This window comes from Dipodomys merriami, unplaced genomic scaffold (genome assembly GCF_024711535.1).
Source record: "Dipodomys merriami isolate MVZ:Mamm:240054 unplaced genomic scaffold, mDipMer1.0.p SCAF_41, whole genome shotgun sequence".
Lineage (NCBI taxonomy): Eukaryota > Metazoa > Chordata > Mammalia > Rodentia > Heteromyidae > Dipodomys > Dipodomys merriami.
In genome coordinates, this window is record NW_027205715.1 from 11,185,696 (window position 1) to 11,209,248 (window position 23,553).

Here is a 23,553-nt window from a genome sequence, read left to right on the forward strand (position 1 = left end):
TGGGAAGGTGGCTCAGTGGTAGAGCACTTGCCTTGCACACATGAGGCCCTGGGTTTGATTCCTCAGCACCACATAAGCAGAAAAAGCTGGAAGTGGCGCTGTGGCTCAGGTGGTAGAGCGCTAGCCTTGAGCTGAGGGATAGCACCCAGACCCAGAGTTCAGTCCCCATGACCAGCAAAACAAACAAACAAAAAACACAGAAGGATCGAACTGGAATTGAATTGAGCATTCCAGGCTCAAGGGACAGACTATTAACTGTTAATGTCCTTCCTAGGGTGAATACTCTCTAGTTCCCTTCCTAGCTTAAGAGGGCATCTTTTCAGAAGGATTCCCAAGTACTAGGATAAGGGTAGTTCAAGGTCAGGAACCGTAGTCAGATGGTCTTGACCAGGCACCCTGGCTCTGTACACACATGTGTGTGCATGTATGCTGGTCTAGGACTTGAACTCAAGGCCTATGCTCTTGCTTGGCAATTTTGTTCAAGTTGGCACTCTACCACTTGAGTCATACCTCCACTTTAAGCTTTTTGCTGGTTAATTGGAGATAAAGAGTCTCATGGACATTTTCTGCCTGGACTAGCTTTGAACCATGATCCTCAGATCTCAGCCTCCTGAGTAGCTAGGATTACAGGTGTGAGCACTCAGCTACACCCCAGTAATAGATATATTAATAGTAATGTATATGTATATACATATATATAAATAGACATATTAATAGTAGAATGGTTTGGAGATTAATCACATAGTAAGCATGAAGCATTTACCATGTGGGTCCAGCACACTGTAAGCAAGCTCCAACATTAACTTTTGTTATTTTATCTCAGACAATGTCTGAAACCAGGATGCAATGGGAACACAGGCCTGGTGACTTTTGCAAGGGATGCCAAGAGGAAGAGGAAACACTTCCTGGGCCTTTCTGGCAAAGAGCCAAAAGTAGGAAGAGGGAGGAAGAGAGGGAAGGAAAAAGAATTGAGTTCATCTAGGTTCACAATCCAGCAGGCAGGCAGGCAAGGGAAACAAAGGGGCAGATGAGTCCTTTTCAACAGTCCACTCACCTAGGCCCTGCCCTCATCCGCAAGTTAGTTAATAAGTATGGCTGGTGGCTGGCTGGGTCAGGCAGTGCCAGCCAAACCTGCACTAAAGCGCCAGGGGCCCTTCCTCTTCAGGCTCCTCCCTTCTCAGGGATTTCTTGAAGGCAGCCATAGTTTCAAGAACAGAATCCCTAGGGCTAGGGTGTGGCTCACGTGGTCTAGTGCCACCTCAGGAAACCAGAGGCCCTGAGTTCAATCCCATAAATAACAACAAAACAAAAACAAAGCAGATCCCTCCAGATTTCCAGCCTAGCAAGCCCCAGGCTTTGCCTTATCTGCCTAAATTGCCAAATAGCTGATTATTAGGAAACCTTGCCTCCTGTCCTCAAGCAAATACTTCTTTGGAGGACTCCTGGGACTTGGCCATGGGGGAGAAAGCCAGAGCCGACAGTGGGCAGTGGCAGAGCCGCTACACAGTCCTGAGGAAAGAGAAAGCCAGTCTGCTTTTATTATTCAAGAAATCCAACTACCAAACAAACCACCGCATAGCACGATGTCATCTTTTCTGACTTATTTATTGACATTTATCCGATGTTCTACAGCTCCCCATCTTCTCTCTGCCAAGTCAGGGGCCCTCTTCCATAAGTCAATAGCCCCTGAGAACTCATTTAATACAGAAGCCCCACTCTTCTCTGCAGGAAGGGTTGGCCTGGGGTCTGGGTACATGGGAAGGCAGGTGAGGATCCCTGAGGGGTGACTTGTTGCCCTCACTCTTCCTGAGATGCCCCAGCCCAAGAAGGGGATGGAAACAAGGCTTCTTGTCATTTCTCCTCAGGCCTCAGCCAAGCTGGCTTTTTTATCCTGTATGACCACAAATCAGAGCCCTTAGGCCAAACTTTTGCAGGCTTTGCTCCCTAGAACAATGAAGAGGCCTGGCGGTAGCTCCACTCTACACAGAGTGGGCTCACCCACCCAGTCCTGGTAGTCTGAGGAGATGAGTGGATAGACGGGGTGTTTAACCTGGGCCTCCTTCCAGCCCTGGCCCATGCTGATTTATTAAAGGAAACACACTGTCTTTACTAAAATCACACCCCCCATCCCAGCTCCTGGCCCCTGACATGTGTTCGGGCTCACAGGTTGTTCCGCTGAAGCGCTTCACACAGGTTCTGGTTGGCATCGGGCTCCTCCGTCAGCACCTCTACAGTCTCCCATTCCCCAGATCGACTTGACCTTTTGATCGCATCCACCACGCTCTGCATGTACAGCCCATCCTCAAAGGAGGCGGCCATGGACACAGGGGTGTGGTCCCAGGTGCGGCGGTCGCCCTGGCCCTGGAAGGATTGGCGCAAGGCCTGCACCATGTAGACCATGCCTTTCAGGTAGAGCAGCGGGACGTCCTCGGGGCCCTGCTCAGGCAGCCCGGCACCCACGGCCAGCGAGTCCCTCACCAGTAGCTCCTCCTGTGTGGCAGAGTTCTTCTGCCCATAGAGGTCAGCTCCCCGGGCCACAAGGCGCCCTGCAGAGCCCACCACCATGACCTCATGCACAAAGGCACCCGGCATGTTGAAGTTAAGTGTCACTGTGCTGCACACCCCCCCACCCATGAGCATCTGGAAAAAGCAGAAGTCATCGCTGGTGACATGCCGGATGCCCCGGATGGCAGCATTCTGCCGCACGAAGGTCTTGAGAAGCCCGTGCACCTTCTCAGCTCTCCGGCCAGTCAGGTGGGTCAGCAGGTCCACGATGTAGGTGCCCATGGTGTGCAGGCCCCCGCCGCCCATGAGCTCATCGCAGATCCAGCCGTAGCTGGGGCTGAGCAGGCTGCCCGAGTAGATGCGGGCATCACAGATCATCACTGCGCCCACATAGTGCTCTGCGATCAGCTGCTTCATGCGCACAAAGGCGGGCAGGAAGCGCAGCACGTTCCCCACCAGGCTCATGAGCTGCGGGTAGTATCGCGAGGCTGTCACCATCCGGAATGCATCCACCGACGTCGCTGCCTTCTCACAGACCACATTCTTCCCGATGCCTATGAATGAGACACAGTGGGAAATCTCAACTGCTGAAAAGAAAATTTTCCAAGTTGGATCGATCCAGGAAGGAGTCTCCTATGGACCAGGAGGAAGGGCGACTCAGCATAGACTGGAAAGTCTCAATGAATGCACTGGAGAAAGTTATAGGTTGGGTAAAGAGGACTTAAGTTCTTTTTTTCTTTTCTTTGTTTTCCCTAGAGCTAAGAATTTATCCCAGGCCTCAACAAATGCTGGGCAAGTGTTCTACCACTGAGCCAGAGTCTTTATAATCATTATTTTTCTTTTCCTTCCACCCACACTTTCTTTAATAACAAAAAATTTTAAAAATATTTATTTACTTATTTATAGTGCTGTTAATGGGGCTGGAACTCAGAGCCTGCGTGCAATCTCTTAGCTTTCTTTGCTCTATCACTTGAGTCACACCTCCACTTGCCAGTCCTGGGGCTTAAATTCAGGGCCTGGGCACTATTCCAGACTTCTTTATTTAGTTATTTATTTAGGTCGGTTGTGGGGCTTGAACTCTGGGCTTGGGCACTGTCCCTGTGCTTTTCAGCTCAAGGCAAGCGCCCTGCCATTTGAGCCACAGCGCCATTTCCGGTTTTATTGGAGATAAGAGTCTCACAGACTTTCCTGCTGGGGCTGGCTTTGAACCTCGATCCTCAGATCTCAGCCTCCTGAGTGGCTAGGATTACAGGCATGAGCCACTGGAGCCTGGTGGGACAAATCTTAAATAAGCCTCTCTCTCTCTCTTAATATCTCATTGATTCAGTTTCTCTGGAGGACCTGATTAAAGCACGTGGGCTGGAGAGGGGGAGATACACATGGACATGTGTTCAACTGTTACCCATTTATCGGATCACCAGCTTGTGGTGAGATAATTGCTCTACATGCTAACATGCTCTACATGCTAACATGCTCTACATGCTAACAGGACGGGCTTAGCATTCCAGTCATAACTCTGAAGAGATCTAAGGGTCCCACAGATTGTCTCTACAACCAGGGTCCAACAAGTTAGTGATCAAAAGGCCCGAGGGCAAACAGAGAGGACGAAAGAGTGTGAATATAGTCAAAAAACTTTATGTGAAAATGAACAGTGACACCTGTTCAGATTGGTTTAAGAAAGGGAAAGGGGAGACAGTGGAGAGTAACAAAGGTGATGGGTCTGATCAAGGTACATTGTATAATATATGTACATGTCAAAAGGAAACTCATTTTCACAAATAATCGATGCTAATTTAAAAAGGGGGGGGGCTGCAAGAGGAGAGAGCAGCCCTATTCCAGACTTCTTTATTTAGTTATTTATTTAGGTCGGTCGTGGGGCCTGAACTCTGGGCCTGGGCGCTGTCCCTCAGCTCTTCAGCTCAAGGCTAGCGCTCTACCACTTGAGCCACAGCGCCACTTCCAGCTTTTTTTTCTTTTTGCTTATGTGATGCTGAGGAATCGAACCCAGGGCCTCAGGCATGCAAGGCAAGCGCTTTAGCACTGAGCCACCTTCCCAGCCCTAGTGAGACACCTTTTGAACACAGTAACTAGAAGTCCTTTGGGAGGGCTGTTCTGTGTATTCTCTGAAGGCCTTGAGCTAACCAGTAAGTATTTGAGCCACACCCCCAAATCCTTTTTTTTTTGTCGGTCGTGGGGCTTGAACTCTGAGCCTGGGCGCTGTCCCTCAGCTCTTCAGCTCAAGGCGAGCGCTCTACCACTTGAGCTACAGCGCCACTTCCGGTTTTCTGGTGGTTTATTGGAGATAGGAGTCTCACGGTCTCTCCTGCCCGGGCGAGATCCTCAAATCTCAGCCTCCTGAGTAGCTAGGATTACAGGCGTGAGCCACCAGCGCCCTGGTTCCCAAATCCTTTTGCTTTTAGTTTTTCAGATAGGGTTTTAAGCTAAACTTGCCATGGGTGGCTTTGAATTGAGGTTGTCCTATTTCTGCCTCTGCAGTAGCTGGTATTGCAGGCATGCGCCCCCCCCCCCCCCACACACACACATGTCTGGCTACCAGGATTCTTTACAGCATGGACATCAAAGGCACTCAGACTTCCAGAAACCAGCAGAACAGGCTGTGTCACCTTTAGGAAGACTTGGGTTGCCTTAGAAGACATCTTCATATAAGCTCATTTAGCTTTCCTGCCAGGATTACAGGAGCTGAAAGCTGCTTTTTGCATCCTGGACAACTTTAGGTGGTTTTTCAATTTTTTTGTTCTTCAGTTCTGTGGGTTTGAACCCAAGGCTTTGATCATACTAAACACTGAGCTTCACACTCAGTCCCTTAAGTTCTTCTTTAGCTCAAAATTTTTGAGGGTATATGAGTTTCAAGCTGCAAGCCTGTCTTCAGTACATGCTCCCTTGTGCAAGGCCCAGAGGAACTGTTCCAGGCTCTGCAGACCAATGCTTTGTTCCTCAGTAGCACCCCACAGGCAGCCAGGTTCACAGGCTGGGCCCAGGAGGATCTAGATAGGAAACTCTTATCCAGAGGGGACTAGAAAAATGACTTCACACAGCAGAATGGAGAAACAGCCCATGAAGAATACTAATATTTAAGCCGGGAGCAGGTGGCTCACGCCTGTAATCCTAGCTATGAAGGCTGAGATCTGAGGATTGTGGTTCAAAGCCAGCCCGGGCAGGAAACTCTGTGAGACTCTTATCTCCAATAAACCACTAGAAAGCCGGAAGTGGTGCTGTGGCTCAAGTGGTAGAGAGCTCGCCTTGAGCTGGAGAGCTGAGGGACAGTGCCCAAGCCCAGAGTTCAAGCCCCAGGACCGACAAAAAAAAAAAAAAAAAAGAATACTAATATTTATATTTATAAGACATAAAGTCCAGGAAGACCCTGTTCTTCTCCCCCTTGCCCTCCAGCCCCCCCACCACTCCTGGGCTTGAATTCAGGGCCTGGGCACTGTCCCTGAGCTTCTTTTGCTCAAGGCTACCACTCTACTACTTGAACCACAGTGCCACTTTTGGCTTTTTCTGATTCTGTGGTGCTGAGGAATCAAACCCAGGGCTTCATACATGCTAGGAAGCACTCTACCACTAAGCCACATTCCCAGCCCTGGGAGTTCCTGTTCTAATGAAGAAGAGTTGGATACTAGAAAAGAAAGCAATAGATACTGGACTTACTGTATGGATAGAGTTGGCGAATATCTTATCCAACCAGAGTCCCAGGACCTGGCCAAGAACTGGGGCCCTCCTGGGCATGGGCTCAACTTTCTAAGGGCTTATAATCTTAATAGGTTCAAATGATCGTACAAACAAATATAGGCACATACTCTAAGTAAATATGATGAAGATGACTGGTGGGATGAGACCAGACAGCAGGGATTTGGTCTGGCCCTGAGACCAGGAGGCTTCTGAAGGGACTGGAGATTTGGGGATTAAATTATCTGGGTCAGCCTGCTGGAGGAATGATCTTTTATTAGGATGATATCCCATGGGAAAGAGAAAATTTGTTTTTCTAAGAAAACAAATGCTAAGAGCTGAGCCATAGCACCTTATCTTTTAGTGACAGATTCAACAGTAGCAAAGACCATGGAAGTACTCTGCCCATTAAAATACATTTTCTTAAACTATTTCTGAATTGAACAGGGAATTAAAATGTACTAAGGATTCTTCTATTCTCCTTTAAGGAATTCCTGGGAAAGCTTTAAGTATAGAATTTGAAACATAGAAGATGGGGGAAAATGGTCAGGCAGTAGCAGAAAAACAAGATGTCACAGAATTGTGATATGCCAAGTAAACCTCTGTAGGATTAATTAAAAATTAATTTTAGAAAGGATGTGGTAATTCATGCCTCTAGTTTTATTTTATTTTATTTTTTATTTATTTATTTTTATTTTTATTTTTTATTCCGGTCATGGGGCCTGAACTCTGGGTCTGGGCGCTGTCCTTCAGCTCTTCAGCTCAAGGATAGTGCTCCACCACTGGAGCCACAGTGCCACTTCCAGCTTATTCTGTTTATGTGGTGCTGAGGAATCGAACCCAGGGCCTCATGCTTGCAAGGCATGCACTCTACCGCTGAGCTACCTTCCCAGCCCCAATGCCTCTAGTTTTAGAACTCAAGAGTCTGGGGCAAAAAGATCTTCAGATGGAGGCCAGCCTAGACTAATGAGTTTGAGGCTAGCCTAGATGGCATTGCAAGACCAACCAAATAAAATGCAGAAAAAAAAAATAAAAGAATTAAGAGACAATTTTTTCCCTCCAGTCCTGGGGCTTTAACTCAGGGCCTAGGTGCCATCCCTGAGCTTCTTTTACTCAAGGCTAGCACTCTACCACTTGAGTCACAGCACACTTCCAACTCTTTCTGAATAGTTTATTGGAAAATCTCTCAGATTTCCTGCCTGGGCTGGTTTGGAATTGTGATCCTCAGATCTCAGCCTCCTGAGTGGCTAGGATGACAGGTGTGAGCCATCAGCACCTGGCAAGAGACAATTCTTATGGACCCAGAAATGAGGTAACAACAAAGCAAGAAGAGAGACATTCAATGTTCCATTTTATGACTTGAGAAGTTATCATTCCTCAATGTTCCTGGGCCTCAGTTTCTCTCTTTTCTTATGGGTATTGGCATTAAACCCAGGCCTAGCAGATGCTAGTTAATTGGGGCTCATATATATCCTCCTACTTACAGTAGGTAAGTATGAAAAGAGAAAACCAACAGCCCCAGAAGCCCCTGTGACCCCTGTTCTTTCCTGTTTTTATCAAGTAGCTCAAAACATACTGTTTTCTTAGACTAAGAATTTAAAAATAGCCAGCTCGTGGCCAGAGAATCCCAGGGTTCCCTCTTTCTCCTGCATAGCTTGGAAATGGTCTCCATGGAGACACTAAAACTCAGGGAGGGCATAGAAAGCCTCTAACACATCACTCACCAGCGACATTCACAACATTCAGTGACTTGGGTGATTCCCATGGAAGCGACTCTTCATTGAAGCACTGGCTTATTCTACTTTCTAAATTCAATTGGGAGCCACCATCTCCCTCCAGTGTCACCTATCTTTAGAGAGCTCTCCAGAAAAGACAAACCATCTACAATTTTTGGCTAAATTGACAGCCAGATGTATTCAAGTTCGTACTTGATTCAATCAACATTAATCTTCCCCTAACCACTAGGTCAAATGTGACAGAAATTCTCTTCTATGACTTTTTTTCCTTAGAACAAGGGAGAGATCAGCAGTAGAGCCTTGGAGCTTCTGCCATGGTAGCAGCCAGAAAGAGTGGTAGTCTCCTGGTATACAGGTTTGTGACCCAGAGATCTCTGATTACCTCTGAGATCCTTGATTCCTATCTCCTTATATAAAACAATTACTTGTTAGCTGGGTGCCAGTGGCTCATGCCTGTAATTCTAACTACTCAGGAAGCTGAGATCTGAAGATCACAGTTCAAAGCTAGCCCAGGCAGAAAATTCTGTGAGACTCATCACCAATTAACTACCAAAAAGTTAGAAATGGAGCTGTGGCTCAAAATGGTAGAGTGTTAGCCTTGAACACAAAAGTTTAGGGATAGCACCCAAGCCCTGAGTTCAAGCCCAGAACCAGCACAAAAACAAAAAACAAAAACAACAACAAGGCAAACCCCGATTATATGATATTTGAATGGTTACTTAAGTCTTCTGTCACTCAGCTTGTGTGTTTCTATTTATTTCATTTGAGACAGGGTAGCCTTGAACTTGAGATCCTGGCTTAGCCTCCTGAGTGCTAGGATTACAAGCATGCCCTCCACCTCATGGCTCAACAGCCTCGACTTAAACTCACAATCCTCCTGAGTTCTGGGATTATAGGTATAGACCACCTCACCTGGCTTCTAGAATTCTAGAGGCAGGGACGACTGTGATACAGCACAGCTTTGAAGGTCCAGGCACACAGGAAGCCCTAAAAAAATAATTGCTGGCTAAATGTTTACTGGTTTGTTTTTCCTACTAAATAAGATTCTGATTTGCATAGGATGAAGAAAAGAATCTGTCCATAGTTGATAGGAAAAAGCCCAGTAGGAACTGCAGAACTACTTAGCAGGCTAGGCCCAGCAGCGGGGTAGAGGCTCAGGAGGTCTCTAAGCCCACAGTTCCCAGAGGGAGTGGCTACCCCAGCAGGCTGTACCTCAGATCCTGTGGGCAAAGTCAATGCTATCAGAGCGCCTTTCCTGCCGTCTGGCGCTACAAGATTGTGGTTGGCAGGAAGGGCGTGTGCTCACTACAGTCAAGGGCTGACAAAGCATGGGAAACAGCAGCCTGCTACACTGCCTCCTCTTCTTCCTGTGGTGCTGCCTCTCGCCATGGGGAAAAACAAATGTGTCAATCACCAGCAGTTTCCCAGTGTCCAGGGAATGCTGATTCCCAGAGGTAGGCCTTGACTTTGCTTGAAATATAATTATCTGCAGCCCCGTGGTGGGACACCCCAGCTTTTGCTGAGGGATTTACTAATGTAGGCGTAAGACTCTCCAACCCACTCTCCTCCTCCAGAGCTCTGCTTAAGGGGTGGCAGATGGGCCATGGTGCTACTACCTGCAAACGCAGCCCAGGAAAGAATACCCAGGCCCAGAGGAGAGCACTGAGGCTCTGAGGACTATCCAGAGGGACAGTCTGCCTGCCACAATCCAACTTGCATACCTAGAGCCTTCACAGATATCTGGCGGGTGAGCGGAGGGGGGATGTTGATGCACACCAGGTCTACATCTTGATGCAGTAAGACATCATCAGTCCGGCTGGTGTAGAAGGTGATGTTCATCTCCTCAGCCAGCTGCTTTGCCTCCTCCTCCGTCTTCCCCCACAGGGCCTCCACTGTGAATCCTTCTGCCCTCAGCAGTGGGACCAAGACCCGGGCTGAGCTGCCAGTACCAAATACACCCACACCTGGCAGCATCTTCATCCTGGCCTCAGCTCACCAACTCATCGCTTCACAAGGGCCTCCGGCATGGAGCTGACCTTCCCAAAGTCCTGGTCAAACATGGCTCCTAGAAAGACAAGCAATACATTGGTGAATAGTGGAGGACACGCTGTTAGCTGTGGTCACTTTCTTGGCTTATCATAAGCAACAAGTTCTCTAAAGGCGTGAGCCACCGGTGCTCAGGCTCAAAGTTTTTTTTTTGTTTTTGTTTTTTGTATAAAAATATTCACTAGGCTGGGAATGTGGCTCAGTGGTAGAGTGCTTGCCTAGCATGCATGAGGCCCTGGGTTAGATTCCTCAGTACCACATACACAGAAAAAAACCAGAAGTGGTTCTGTGGCTCAAGTGGTGGAGTACTAGCCTTGTGCAAAAAGCAGCTCAGAGAGGGCTGGGAAGGTGGCTCAGTGGTAGAGTGCTTGCCTTGCATGCATGAGGCCCTGGGTTCGATTCCTCAGCACCACATAAGCAAGAAGAAAAAAAGCTGGAAGTGGCGCTGTGGCTTATGTGGTAGAGCACTAGCCTTGACCTGAAGAGCAGAGTTCAGGCCCCATGACCGGACCCCCCCAAAAAAAAATAAATAAAAAAAGAAGCTCAGAGATAGCACCCAGGCCCAAAGTTCAAGTCCCAGAACAAGCCAAAAAAAAAAAAAAATTCACTATAGAGCACTTAGGAAGTTAAGGCAGGAGGATTTTTTTTTTTTTTTGGTTGGTCGTGGGGCTTGAACTCTGGGCCTGGGCACTGTCCCTCAGCTCTTCAGCTTAAGGCTAGCACCCTACCACTTGAGCCATAGCACCAGTTCCGGTTTTCTGAGTGGAGATAAGAGTCTTAGGGAATTTCCTGTGTGGGCTGGCTTTGAAGTGTGATCCTCAGATCTCAGCCTCCTGAGTAGCTAGGATTACAGGCATCAGTCACCAGTGCCCAGTTGAAGCACATTTTTTAAAAAAGCATGTAGTAAGTTTCCACAGAGTAGTAGTTACCACATTCACCTAATGTGAAAGGCCCCTGGTTCAAAACTGGGCAGAAATAGTCTGTATATTTGCTGTATAAAAAAATAATTTTAAAAAAATACTGTGGATCAAGTGGTAGAGTGCTAGCCTTGAGCTGAAGAGCTGAGGGACAGTGCCCACGACCCACCCCCCCCCCCAAAAAAAAATTGTGAGTGCATCTTGTAGCATACACTGGACTGGATGCATGACTCAATGGTAGAGTACCAGCCATGATGAGCAAGTGGTGCATGAGGCTCTGACCTCAAGAGCTCAAACCTTGCAACAGGGAAAGGAAGGAAGGAAGGAAGGAAGGAAGGAAGGAAGGAAGGAAGGAAGGAAGGGAGGGAGGGAGGGAGGGAGGGAGGGAAAGAGGGAGGGAAAGAGGGAGGGAAAGAGGGAGGGAAAGAGGGAGGGAAAGAGGGAGGGGGGAGAGAGGCAGAAAGGGAGGGAAAAAAGAAAGGAAGGAAAAAAGGAAGAGAGAGGAGAAGGAAAAGAAAGAAAACAAAGGAGAAAAGAAGGGGAAAGGAAGAGAGGGTGGCAGGGAGGAAGATTGTCAGGGCAGTAAGCACAATTTCAGAAGTCAGATTTTTAAAGGTAATTGGTAAACTAGGGGACTCTAAGGTGCTTCTAAATCTTCTTCTTCTTATTATTATTATTATTATCATCCCGGGGCTTGAACACAGGGCCTAGGTACTGTCCCTGAGCTTTTGCTCAAGGCTAGCACTCTACCACTTGAGCCATAGTGTCACTTCCTGCTTTTTCTGTTTGTGTGGTACTGAGGAATCGAACCCAGGGCTTTATGCATGCTAGGCAAGCACTGTACTACTGAGAAGCCCTGCAGTGACATTTCTTTTTTTTTGTCGGTCATGGGGTTTGAACTCTGGGCCTGAGTGCTGTCCCTCAGCTCTTCAGCTCAAGGCAAGTACTCTACTGCTTGAGCCAAGGCACCACTTCCGGTTTTCAAGTGGTTTATTGGAGATAAGAGTCTCAGGGACTTTCCTGCCTGGGCTGGCTTTGAACCGTGATCCTCAGATCTCAGCCTCCTGAGTAGCTAGGGTTACAGGTGTGAGCCACCAGCGCCCAGCTACACTGACAATTTTTAAGAAGTTAAACCCAAATGTGGGAACTTGCTGACCAACTTGTATGCATATAATATAATGCTTCCTTTGTATCTCTCACAGGTCAGTCAACCCATTTCTGAGCTTAACAGAGACAATGCATTCCTCTGTAAAAGCATCACTTAACTATTCTTTTACATACACACATCTTCTTCCCCTTTCTGACATTCTCAACTCTGGCCATTATTGAATGCCACTTTAAGTCTCTTCTACTCTCCTCCCAGGCCAACGTTGAGGTTCCTGAGCTTCTATCACCACCAGTTTCCTGTCCCCAATCCAAGTACAGCTTGAGGCCCCTCCCCTTTGTAAGATCTTCTTTTGTGTAGTGACTTCCAGATCTGCAGCACAAGTCCAGTTTCTCTGCAGAGCTTCATGTATATGTACTGCTTTATTGTTCTAGCAGCTCCACAAAAGCCACCTGATCAAAGAAGCAGTAAAGGGAAGTGGTGAGCACAGATGCTGTAGTGAAGGCATCAGTGTTATCTAGGTTCTAATCCTACATCGCTGCTTCTTAGCTGAACACAATTCGAGGGAGGGGGGGCACTGCGAATTACTTGAAGTCAGGGCTTTACACAATCCTAAGTAATTCCTTTACCACTGAGATATGCCTTCAGTGCCACTATCATCTACTCTAGGTACAAGGGTACTAGTAACCCATGCCAATGAAAATCTTCCTCTCACACAGCATTCCTCCTGACTCTAGTTATATTTGGGTGTACACATGTTTAAATATCAGTTGTGTAAAACAACAGATTAGAATGGTCAGTAACCTCTGTTTTACTTCCCCTGACTCAAAAGCAGCTTCATCACACCTGTACAGGGCATCAGCTGACCCTGAGAGAGCCAGATGGCATGAAGCTAGGCAGGCTTGATGATTAGGTATTTCCTGCTCAAGCAGGCACAGCTGGTTTTCCTTGTTTACTTCAGTGGCCACCCTTCTCACCCCTAATATTTCCCTATTCTGACTCTAAATCCCTGCACCTTACCCTTCATACACCTCAAAAGACCTCCATAAACCCAGCCCTCACCATATGCTGGTCAAGGACGAAGGGTGAACAATGCTTGGTTATGGCAAAGGAAGGCAGGATAGAGGCTACATGAAGGGAAAAGGAGCCATTTTGCTGGGGTTCAAATTCTGCCTCCATTATTTCCCAGATGGGTAAACTCAGGTAAGTCTTTAATAATTCTGTGTGTCCATTTCCACATCTGCAAAGTGAAGATAATTGTCTCTACTTCCTAGGGGACTTAAAGATTAAATGAGGTAATTTTTTTTTTAATTTTTTTTTTTGTCCAGTCGTAGGGCCTGAACTCTGGGCCTAGGCACTGTCCTTCAGCTCTTCAGCTCAAGGCTAGCGCTCTACCACTTGAGCCACAGCGCCACTTCCGGGTTTTTTCTTTTTGCTTATGTGGTGCTGAGGAATTGAACCCAGGGCCTCATGCATGCAAGGCAAGCGCTCTACCACTGAGCCAACTTCCTAGCCCTGAGGTAATATTTTTAAAGCATATTGTATACTCCATTGTAAATCACTATCTTGTTTTTTGTGTTTTTATACTGGAGATTGAACCCAGAGCCTCATGACACGTACGCTACCACTGAGCTACATCCACAGCCCACCTTTTTTTGTTTTTGAAACAGGGTCTCACGATGTAGACCAGATTGGCCTTAATCCCACAATCCTGCCTCAGCTTTCCAAATGCTGGGATTACAAATGTGTACCACCATACACAGTTTACATATCGTTTCACATACATAGGGAGCAGAATGGTGGGGGGAACACACAAAAAGATGCAAAGTATTAGAAAGGTGAGTTGCAGCCTGAACTAGTGGCATCAAGTTCTAATGGAAGGAGGGTGAACTTTGGCAGGTGGGTGTGCTGAGTGCTCTAGGTCTTTCTCTCAGAACCTCTCCACCAGGTTCAGGAGTCTGAAGGCCAAACGCTAAAGGCCTGGACTCCAGGGCTTCCAGCCTCTTTATGGGTATAGTAGGAAATCCCAGGAAGATATCTGAGAGGAGGAAGAAAGGTCATGGTACTTAGTCTCTGCTCTCTCTCCGTTCCAGGATGTACTTCTGGCAAGATCTGTGTTGCTTGACTGAGGTCTTGAACTAGGGCTTGAACTCAGGACCTGGGCGCTGTCCCTGAGCCTTTTTGTGCTCAAGGCTAGCACTCTACCACTTAAGCCACAGTGCCACTTCTGGCTTTTTTGAGTAGTTTACTGAAGAGTCTCATGTGGCTTACACAGACAACTCCATGAGACTCTCTCTTTTTAAATATTTATTTATTTTGTTGTTTGAGGGGCCTGAACTCTGGGCTTGGGCACTGTCTCTCAGCTCTTCAGCTCAAGGCTAGTACCCTACCACTTGAGCCACAGCACCACATCCGGCTTTTTCTGCTTATGTGGTGCTGAGGAATCCAACCCAGGGCCTCATGCATGCAAGGCAAGCACTCTACCACTGAGCCACCTTCCCAGCCCTCTTTTTTTATTTTTCTGTGCCACTCCTAGGGCTGGAAATCAAGGCCTGGGCACTGTTCCTGAGCTTATTTTTGCTCAAGGCTAGTGCTCTACCACAGAGCCAAAGTTCCACTTCCGTTTTTTCTGAGTGGTTTATTAGAGATAAGAGTCTCATGGACCTTCCTGAGACTCTTAATATCCAAACAACCAACAAAAAGCTAAAAATGAAGGCTAGTCATGTGCAAAAAAACTGAAGACCTTCATTTGACTTTCAGTAGAAGCCCCAGTAGCAGCAAGTACATGTGTGCACGCATGCACACACGCGCATACACAATGCTACCAATTATGTTAGTTTTTTTTTTAACTCAAGTTTAATATTTGGACTTTTCTAATCAATTTCACTTGATGTAACTTAGATGGCTATTTACTAGTTGAGATCACTTGGGCTATTTTTTTTTTCATGATCCTTTCTTTTTTGTTTTTGTTTTTGTCAGTAGTGAGACTTGAACTCTGGGCCTGGGCGCTGTCCCTGAGCTCTTCAACTCAAGGTGAGTGTTCTACCACTTGAGCTACAGTGCCACTTCTGGTTTTCAGGTGGTTTATTGGAGATAAAAGTCTCACAGCCGGGTGCCAGTGCTCACGCCTGTAATCCTAGCTACTCAGGAGGCTGAGATCTGAGGATCTCGGTTCAAAGCTAGGCCATGAGACTCTTATCTCCAATAAACTACCAGAAAACTGGAAGTGGAAGTCATAGTGGTAGAGTGCTTGCCTTAAGCTGAAGAACTGAGTTACAGCGCCCAGGCCCAGAGTTCAAGCCCTAGGACCGACAAAAAAAAAAGTCTCACAGACTTTCCTGCCTGGGCTGGCTTTGAACGGAGATCCTCAGATCTTGGCCACCTGAGTAGCTGGGATTACAAGCGTGCCACCAGCACTGGGCTCATGATCCTTACTTTCTTCAAGCCAGTAATATCTAACTTTTATATACTGTGTGCCAAGTTCTTTACTGGCATTATGTTATGTAACTATTACAACATCTTCACTTTACAAATGAGGAAACTAAAGTCTCTCTCTCTCTCTCTCTCTCTCTCTCTCTCTCTCTCTCTCTCTCTCTCTCTCTCTCTCTCTCTCTCTCTCTTTTTGTTGCCAGTCCTAGGGTTTGAACTCAGAGCCTGGACATGGTCTGTGACCTTTGGTACTCAAGGCTAGGACTCTATTACTTGAGCCACAGCTCCACTTCTCATGTTCTGGTGGTTAATTGTAGATAAGTGTCTCACAGATATTTCTACCCAAGCTTGCTTTGAACCAGGAGCCTTAGATCTCAGCCTCCCGAAAGGTAGATTACAAGCATAAGCTACCAGCTCTCAGCTGCTGCTGCTGCTGTTGCTCCTCCTCCTCCTCCTTCTTTTTTGTTTGTATTAGATAGATGTCTCAGTTAAGTAATTACAATGAAAACTATATTAGCTTTCATTTCTCCTTTTGCTCAGTGGGATGAAAAGCTATATAAAATACATGGCTCACATCCAAAGAAATTATATTTTACACACCCTGAATCAACCAATGAATGAGTATATTAAAAACAAATCTCTCTAACAGACACACACAATTCTTTTGATTACCTATAAGCTTTCTCAAGTGTCATTACTTGTTTTGGGAGTGTGTGCATCTGATCCTGTTAGAAGCATCCAGTTCTTCAGAAATTTACAGATGGATGGAGGCTGGGTGGATCCATGCAAGTTATTTAAAATGTATCTGTAACACTTATCCTGTAACTATGCTTTTCTAAAATTACGAAATAAGCTTTATATTTTTAGTTCCAGGCATTAAAAAAAAAGTTGTTAGGGATTTCTATAGACAAAGCATACTGCCTTATAATACTATCTTTACTCTGCTAGCCACATAAATGCAGTTGATAGATTTTCAGCCAGAGCATTAAATCAATTCAGTAGACAAAAGAAACTTTTTAAGAAATGCTATTGGAACAACTGTCTATCATATGGCAAACAATGAACCCTGATTCTCTCACTGTACATTTAAAACTTAATTTGGGAAGGATCAAAAACTTAAAATTTAAATCAGGCACCAGTGGCTCATGCCTAGCTACTCAGGAGACTGAGATCTGAGTATTGAGATTCAAAGCCAGCCTGGGCAGGAAAGTCTGTGAGATTCTTATCTCCAATAAACTACTCAGAAAAAGCGGGAAGTGGCCCTGTGGCTCACTGAAGTGGTAGAGGGCTAGCTTTGATCAACAAAGAGGCTCAGGGGTAGAGCTTAGGCCCTGAATTCAAGCCCCAGGACTGGCAAAAACAAAATGAAATAAAACCCTAAAGTAGGGCTGGGAAGGTGGCTCAGTGGTAGAGCGCTTGTCTTGCATGCCTGAGGCCCTGGGTTCGATTCCTCAGCACCACATAAGCAAAAAGAAAAAAAGCCAGAAGTGGCACTGTGGCTCAAGTGGTAGAGTGCTAGCCTTGAGCTGAAGAGCTGAGGGACAGTGCCCAGGCCCAGAGTTCAGGCCCCACGACCGGACCCAAAAAACAAACAAACAAAAAAAACCCTAAAGTAAAAGCCACAATCACAAAATTAGAATATCAGAATATTTTCAAGCCCTTTGGGCAGTTTGTTGGCATGGTGGTAGACAACTGTAATCTCAGCACTTGAAAGGCCAAAGCAGGAGAATCTGGAGCTACATAGAGAGAGCTAAGCTACATAGAGAGATCCTGTCTCAAAAAACAAAAACGGGGGTTAAGAAGGTGGCTCAGTGGTAGAGTGCTTGCCTCACATGCATGAGGCCCTGGGTTAGATTCCTCAGCATCACATAAGCAGAAAAAGCCGGAAGTGGTGCTGTAGCTCAAGTGTTAGAGCTGAGGGACAGTGCCCAGGACCAGAGTTCAGGCCCTACAACTGGCAAAAATAACAAACAAAACAAAACAAAACAACCAAAGGCTGGGAATGGGAAGCATGAGTCAAATGGTAGTGCCATAGTCCCTTCTTTTTCTTTCTTGCTTCCTACCCAGGTGAGTGGTTTTTGCTCTGCCATGATGTGCTATCACAGGCCCAACGAGACCCAGTTGTTCATGAACTAAAAACTCTAAAACTGTGAAGAATGTTTGTCTAGATTTCCATGTCCTGCCTTATGTTCCCTGAGCCATAGTGCTATGATGTCTAGCTTAGGACTCATCATAGCTATAGTCATTGTTTAAATGCTCTTTTGTTGTTGGTGGTGGTCGTGGGGCTTGAACTCTGGGCCTGGGCACCACTTCAAGTTTTCTGGTGGTTTATTAGAGATTAGAGTCTCTCAGACTTTCCTGCCTGGGCTGGCTTTGAACTGTGGTCCTCAAGATCTCTGCCTCCTGAGTAGCTAGGATTACAGGTGTGAGCCACTGGAGCCTGGCTAGGCATCACATAAATAGTTGTATCTAGTGGCATAGAACAACCTAATACTACATGTAAGTTTAGATCTATAATCAAACAATATGTGTGAACTTAAAAGTCTCTCTTTAAGCTGGGCACTGGTGGTTCATACCTGTAATCTAGCTAGTCAGTAGGCTGAGATTTGAGGATCACAGTTCAAAGCCAGCCTGGACAGAAAAGTCCATGAAACTCTTAAAAAAAAACAAACTTGAATAACATATAATTTACTGATTGATTGAATTTTTTTTGTGTGTGTGTGTCAATCATGGGGCTTGAACTCTGGGCCTGGGCACTGTCCCTCAGCTCTTCAGCTCAAGGTTAGAGCTCTACCACTTGAGCCACAGCACCACTTCCTGCTTTTTCTGCTTATGTGATGCTGAGGAATCAAATCCAACTATACAGAAAAAGCCACCAGTGGTGCTGTGGCTCAGTGTTCAGAAACTTGTTTAGGGATTTTCCTGGGAATTAGGTGTTTTTTTCTTTCTTTTGGCAACTGAATTCTAATATGAAATATGTTAAAATGAAGCTCACTGGCCAGGGGTGAGGTCGAGCCCTGGTAAGTGTGTGAGGTACTCCTCCAACCTAATTTTAAAACAGATGGTGACATTAGCTGCTAATTATAGGCTGAGTTTCAGGTGTTTATGTAAAAGTGTAAAATGATACTTGTCATTTATGCAAATGGATTCACCATTAGATAGTTGGCAAGCACCTGTTACAGGCCAGGCCAGGCCAGGCCAGGGCAAAGTACAAGATATTTTGGTGAATCAAACTGATACAGCTTCTGTTTGCATGGTGAAGACAATCAACCACATGAGTACATCATGACATTTGAGACAAGTGCTCTAAAGAAATGGATCGCGTGCCACAAGAACATTCAGCAGAATACAAATCAATCTTACTTAAAGTGGTATATGAATACATAATATATCTATAACATACTTAAGTATGTTTCTCTAGGTGAGAAAGACACTACCCACAACCCCAGCTGAATTATGATAAAAGCACTGACACTGTTACTCTGGTAAAGAAATAAAGCATATAAGACTAGGTGTGGCTTCAACCCCACCTCTTGGGAAGCTGAGGCCAGAGGACTCCAAGTCAGATGCCAGTGTGGGCTACCTATATAGACCTCAGTGGGGGCTGGGAATGTGGCTTAGTGGTGTCACCTTTCTTTTTTCTTTGTTGTCTGGTCATGGGGACTGAACTCTAGGCCTGGGCACTGCCCCTCAGCTCAAGGCTGGCGCTCTAACACCTGAGCCACAGTGCCACTTCTGGCTTTTTCTGCTTATATGGTGCTGAGGAATCAAACCCAGGGCCTCAGGCATGCATGGCAAGCACTCTACCACTCTAGCCACCTTCCCAGCCCAGCCCCTGACCATTTCTTAGTCCCCTCTGCTAGTTTCTCCAGATGATGTCTGTAATAACCATGATTCAGGCTTTCACCCATTTCTCTTCTATTTATACTTCCCTGGTGATTCCCCTCAGTCTCATGGCTTAAATATGATCTATTCTCTAGGGATTCTCAACATCATCAGCCAGGTCATCTCTTGAGTTCCAGACTAGTATAAGACATGATCATCTGGCAACCCTATTTGGATGTTTAATAGGCTTCCAAAACTTTTAAGTGTCCAGAACTAATACCCTGAGATTCCCCTGCCACACAAATGTCTTCCTCCCACAAAGGCTTCATCTCAGAACTAGTCTCAACATCTTCCCTGCCCTGCTTCCCATGCTGCATCCCCAATCCACAAAGCACCGTGGGTGATTCAGTTAGAATGTCAGATCAAGCTACTCCTTTGCTCAACCTTTCAAAGGCTTCTGTCTTTCTTAGAGTAAGAGCTAAAGTTCTTCCACTCACCTACAAGGCCCTACATGATGTCTGCATGCCCCTCCAAGCCTCTCTTTACTTTTCTCACCTTATATCCTATTCCAGCCACAGTGATTCACTGCAATGTATCTCAAACATGCCAGGTATTCCTGCCTCAGGGCCTTTGCACTTGCAACTCTCTATTGTGTAGATATTTATTTGTCTGGTTCTCTTCTTCTATTCTTTCCTCCCTACCCCCCCCCACTATTGCTCTTTTCAGGTCTCTGTTTAATTATGGTCTTATAAGAGAAACAGGCTTATGATGCCATTATCTTCTCCATTTCTCCTGCTAGAATATATGTTTCTTGGGAACAGAGGGTTTTGGGGTTTTTTTTGGTTGTTTTTGCCTATTTTGTTCATTGCTCTATCATAATTCCTATAACAAGGCCTGATAAATAGTGAATGCTCAATAAATAGTTGCTTAAAAAATAAGATTTTATGGGCTAGATGAAGTGACTCATGGTTGTATCTAGCTACTCAGGAAGTAAACATGGGGACAATTAAAATTTAAGACCAGCCCAGGCAAAAAGTTAATGAGCCCTCCCCCGGCTTACTAAATAAGCTGAGTATAGTGGTACAGGCTTATAATCCCTGCTATGCAGGAGGCATAGATAAGAGGATTGTAGCTGAAGGCTTGTCTGGGCAAAAATGTGAGACCCTATCTGAAAAATAATGAAAGCACAAAGGGCTAAGAGCATGGCCCAAGTAGTTCAGTGATTGCTTACAAGGGCAAGGGCAAACTCAAACCCCAGGCCTGCAAACTGTGTTCTCACATAGTTCATCAGTAAACTAAGACCCATACACTGAGCAATACTCGTGTGTGTGTGTGTGTGTGTGTGTGTGTGTGTGTGTGTGTGTGTGTGTGTGTGTGTGTGTGTGTGTGTGTGTGTGTGTGTGTGTGTGTGTGTGTGTGTGTGTGTGTGTGTGTGTGTGTGTGTGTGTGTGTGTGTGTGTGTGTGTGTGTGTGTGTAGAGCTGGTTGTCGTGGTGAATGCCAATATCCCAAGACTTGGGAAGCAGAGACAGAAGATTCCTGAGTTCAAGGTCAGCCTGGCTCTCAAAACAAAAACAAAAGAACATGTACATACTTCAGTAGGGACGGGATATATTAAAGTATGATTAAGAGACTCCTCCTTATGTCACTAGCATAAGAAGTCTGGAGCAGAATCGGGTTTATGATTCAAGGAAGAAAAACAAGCATCAGATGATCATGGCTTTCGGATCAAGAAGACAAGCTGCTACCCGGTGTCTTTTACTTCCTGAGAGACCAGCAGGATGTCTTCACCGAGATTTATCCCCTTCTGGTCATGCTTCTCCTCTGGTCAGCTGACATCAAACAAGTGACGGCGACTCATACGTAACCAGATCACAAGGAGCCCTGAGGCTGCGGTGGAGCCTCCCTGCTTCTCTATAGCCAGTCCGCCACCATGCTCATCACCTGCGCATCTTGGTGTCTTGAATTCATTCACTGTTCTGGTTCTTCTGGTTCTAATCACTTCCTCCCCTAGCCTTGCAGTGTCCCTAGAATAAAAGCAAAATTCCTTGGTGTGCTCCCGAAGCAGGTTGGGTTTTTGGCCTTCACTGTTTTCCTCTCCCATTGTTGTTTGTCAGCTACGGAGGGCTAACTCCTCAGAACTGCCAGGTCTCCCCTGAAGCATCACCTTCTCACTGGGCCTGTGTCCCAGCTCTGTTAGGTAGTTCTGCTCTACCACTCTTCTCACAACAGCTTGAGCTTTGCCATTCCTGAAGCTCAGCACGTTCCCTGCTTCACTTATCTAGTATCTATCTGTCAGGAGGCCAGTGCATCAGCTCTTTCACACGCTGCTGCTGCTGCATCCTGAAATAAGTATGGCGCCTGACACAGAATAGGTGCTAAGAAATGGCTGAGGAATGAATACAGGAATGAATGAGGGCAAGAATGAAAAGAATCAACTCAGGTTCAAGGCTCCTGTGGAGATCACACTGACAGAAGGCTCCTCCTGCCTAATTTCTTCTTTACCTTTCTAACTAAATAATTGATTGTTTAAAATCTGGACTATAAGCTACTTGAGGAGGATAAACTATCTTAATAATATGCAGAGCATCAGAGCATTGCCCTAAGGCAGGAGCACCGGGAACTAGCATTGAGTTACAAAGTGGCCTGTAACACCACAGCATAATTCCTGAGCATGACATAAGAGATTTTTTTAAAAAGGGGGGAGGGGTTGGGGTAGAACTCAATAGTAGAGTTTGTGTTTAGCACCCACAAACCCTGTGGGGGAGGGATGACAAGAAACAATATAACGGTTAACCTTTTATTTTGCAAAACCCAGGAACTAGATGGGAAAGGAGCAGGAATACTTTCCATGTGGTCTTTAACAACAGTTATATACCAAGAATGAATTGGGAAAGTGAGTCTGACTGTCCCTCAGCCTTTCTTCTGGTTCTTTTGATATGGCAGAATTTAGCCCCGGGGGCAGACAGGCTAGCATCACCTAAATAACAGAACTGGGCCCAAAGGGCAAAGACAAGCATATTTCATTATCAGAACCAGAACCAGGGACAGGCACAGCTTCACAGCTCTGAACGGCAAGTTCTAGGCCAAGGGACTGCATGCAGTACAGTCACAACTCCCACGAACCAACTTGTACTTCAGACCATGAAATGGTAACATTTCATGCTTCCAGATAGGTCTCTGCTTTCTGATGGAGGTGCATTTATGTTCCTGTTGGGCGATAAGGCTAGGAACTTGACTCAAGTGGTAAAGCACCTGCCTAGGAAGGCCCTGAGTTCAAGCCCTAATATGAAAAAAAAGTGAGTTTTACCAATTAGAATTATGACATGATAATAGGATTTGGGGCCTGGCTTTTGAGAATTCAAAGGCTCAGTGAAAAAAAGTTTAGTTTTGTTTAGAAGTGTACATAGCAAGCTGGGTGCTGGTAGCTCACGCCTGTAATCCTAGCTACTTAGAAGCCTGAGATCTGAGGATCATAGTTCAAAGCCAGCTCGGGCAGGGAAGTCTGTGGGACTCTAATCTCCAATTAACCACCGGAAAACCGGAAGTGGCACTGTGGCTCAAGTGGTAGAGTGCTCTCCTTGAGCTGAAGAGCTCAGGAACAACGCCTAGGCCAGAGTTCAAGCCCCAGGACCAACAAAAACAAAAAGGTATACACAGAATCCTTGACCGAGTCACATATTTCTGCCTTCTCAGTGAAAGCAAAAACAATAGCCAGACAAAGAAGTGCTTGCTCTTCCAGCTCTATGAGCTGACAAGCAGGCAAGTGCTGGGCAGGCACCATGGAATCAGAGCAGAGGCATCAGGTCCCCAATTCCACTCGCCTCCACATATACCCCAGGAGGAACAGAAGTGACAGGCTTAATGACCTGTCCTATAACCACCCAAGGTTGAAAAAGGTCAGTTAAATTAGGTCATAAAGGAGAAGTAAATTTAATACCCACAGAAGTTTCTGGACCATGATTAGGTTTAAAAAGCTTCTGCTGAAGCCGGGTGTCAATGGCTCATGCCTGTAATCCTAGCTACTCAGGTGGCTGAGATCTGAGGATCGTGGTTCAAAGCCAGCCCAATTAACCACCAGAAAACCAGAAGTGGAGCTGTGGCTCAAGTGGTAGAGCGCTTGCCTTGAGTTGAAGAGCTCAGGGACAGCACCCAGGCCCACAGTTCAAGCCTCATGACAGACAAGAAAAAAAAAAAAAAGCTGCAGATGGGAAGGGGAAACAAAGGAGGAGGCTACAATGCTTGATAAGAAATGTACTCATTATCTTGCCCGTGTAATTGTAACCCCTCTGTACAGTATTTTC

At 46.1% G+C, this 23,553-nt stretch overlaps 1 protein-coding gene and 1 long non-coding RNA gene across 2 annotated transcripts; one reads left to right on the forward strand and one right to left on the reverse strand.

Annotated features, from left to right (window-relative positions):
* Window positions 1–1,586: 1,586 nt before the first annotated feature.
* Window positions 1,587–9,908, reverse strand: LOC138807012 (glucose-fructose oxidoreductase domain-containing protein 2). The gene is made up of 2 exons (XM_069992574.1): window positions 9,650–9,908; window positions 1,587–3,059 (listed from the first exon to the last, which is right to left on the reverse strand). Exons 1-2 carry the CDS (start codon window positions 9,906–9,908, stop codon window positions 2,161–2,163), a joined length of 1,158 nt encoding a protein of 385 aa, XP_069848675.1. The 3' UTR covers window positions 1,587–2,160.
* LOC138807013 (uncharacterized) lies at window positions 9,295–21,380 on the forward strand. The gene is made up of 3 exons (XR_011366021.1): window positions 9,295–9,382; window positions 9,813–10,016; window positions 20,902–21,380. It is a non-coding gene; the product is annotated as an uncharacterized lncRNA (long non-coding RNA).
* The last annotated feature ends 2,173 nt before the right edge of the window (window positions 21,381–23,553 follow it).

Bases quoted from the DNA above. Each gene is read 5' to 3' on its own strand.
- LOC138807012 (XM_069992574.1), bottom strand. From the start codon at position 9,908: ATGAAGATGCTGCCAGGTGTGGGTGTATTTGGTACTGGCAGCTCAGCC. The intron at 3,060-9,649 runs GTATGCAAGTTG...TCTCATTCATAG, and splicing joins GATATCTGTGAAGGCTCTAG to GCATCGGGAAGAATGTGGTC.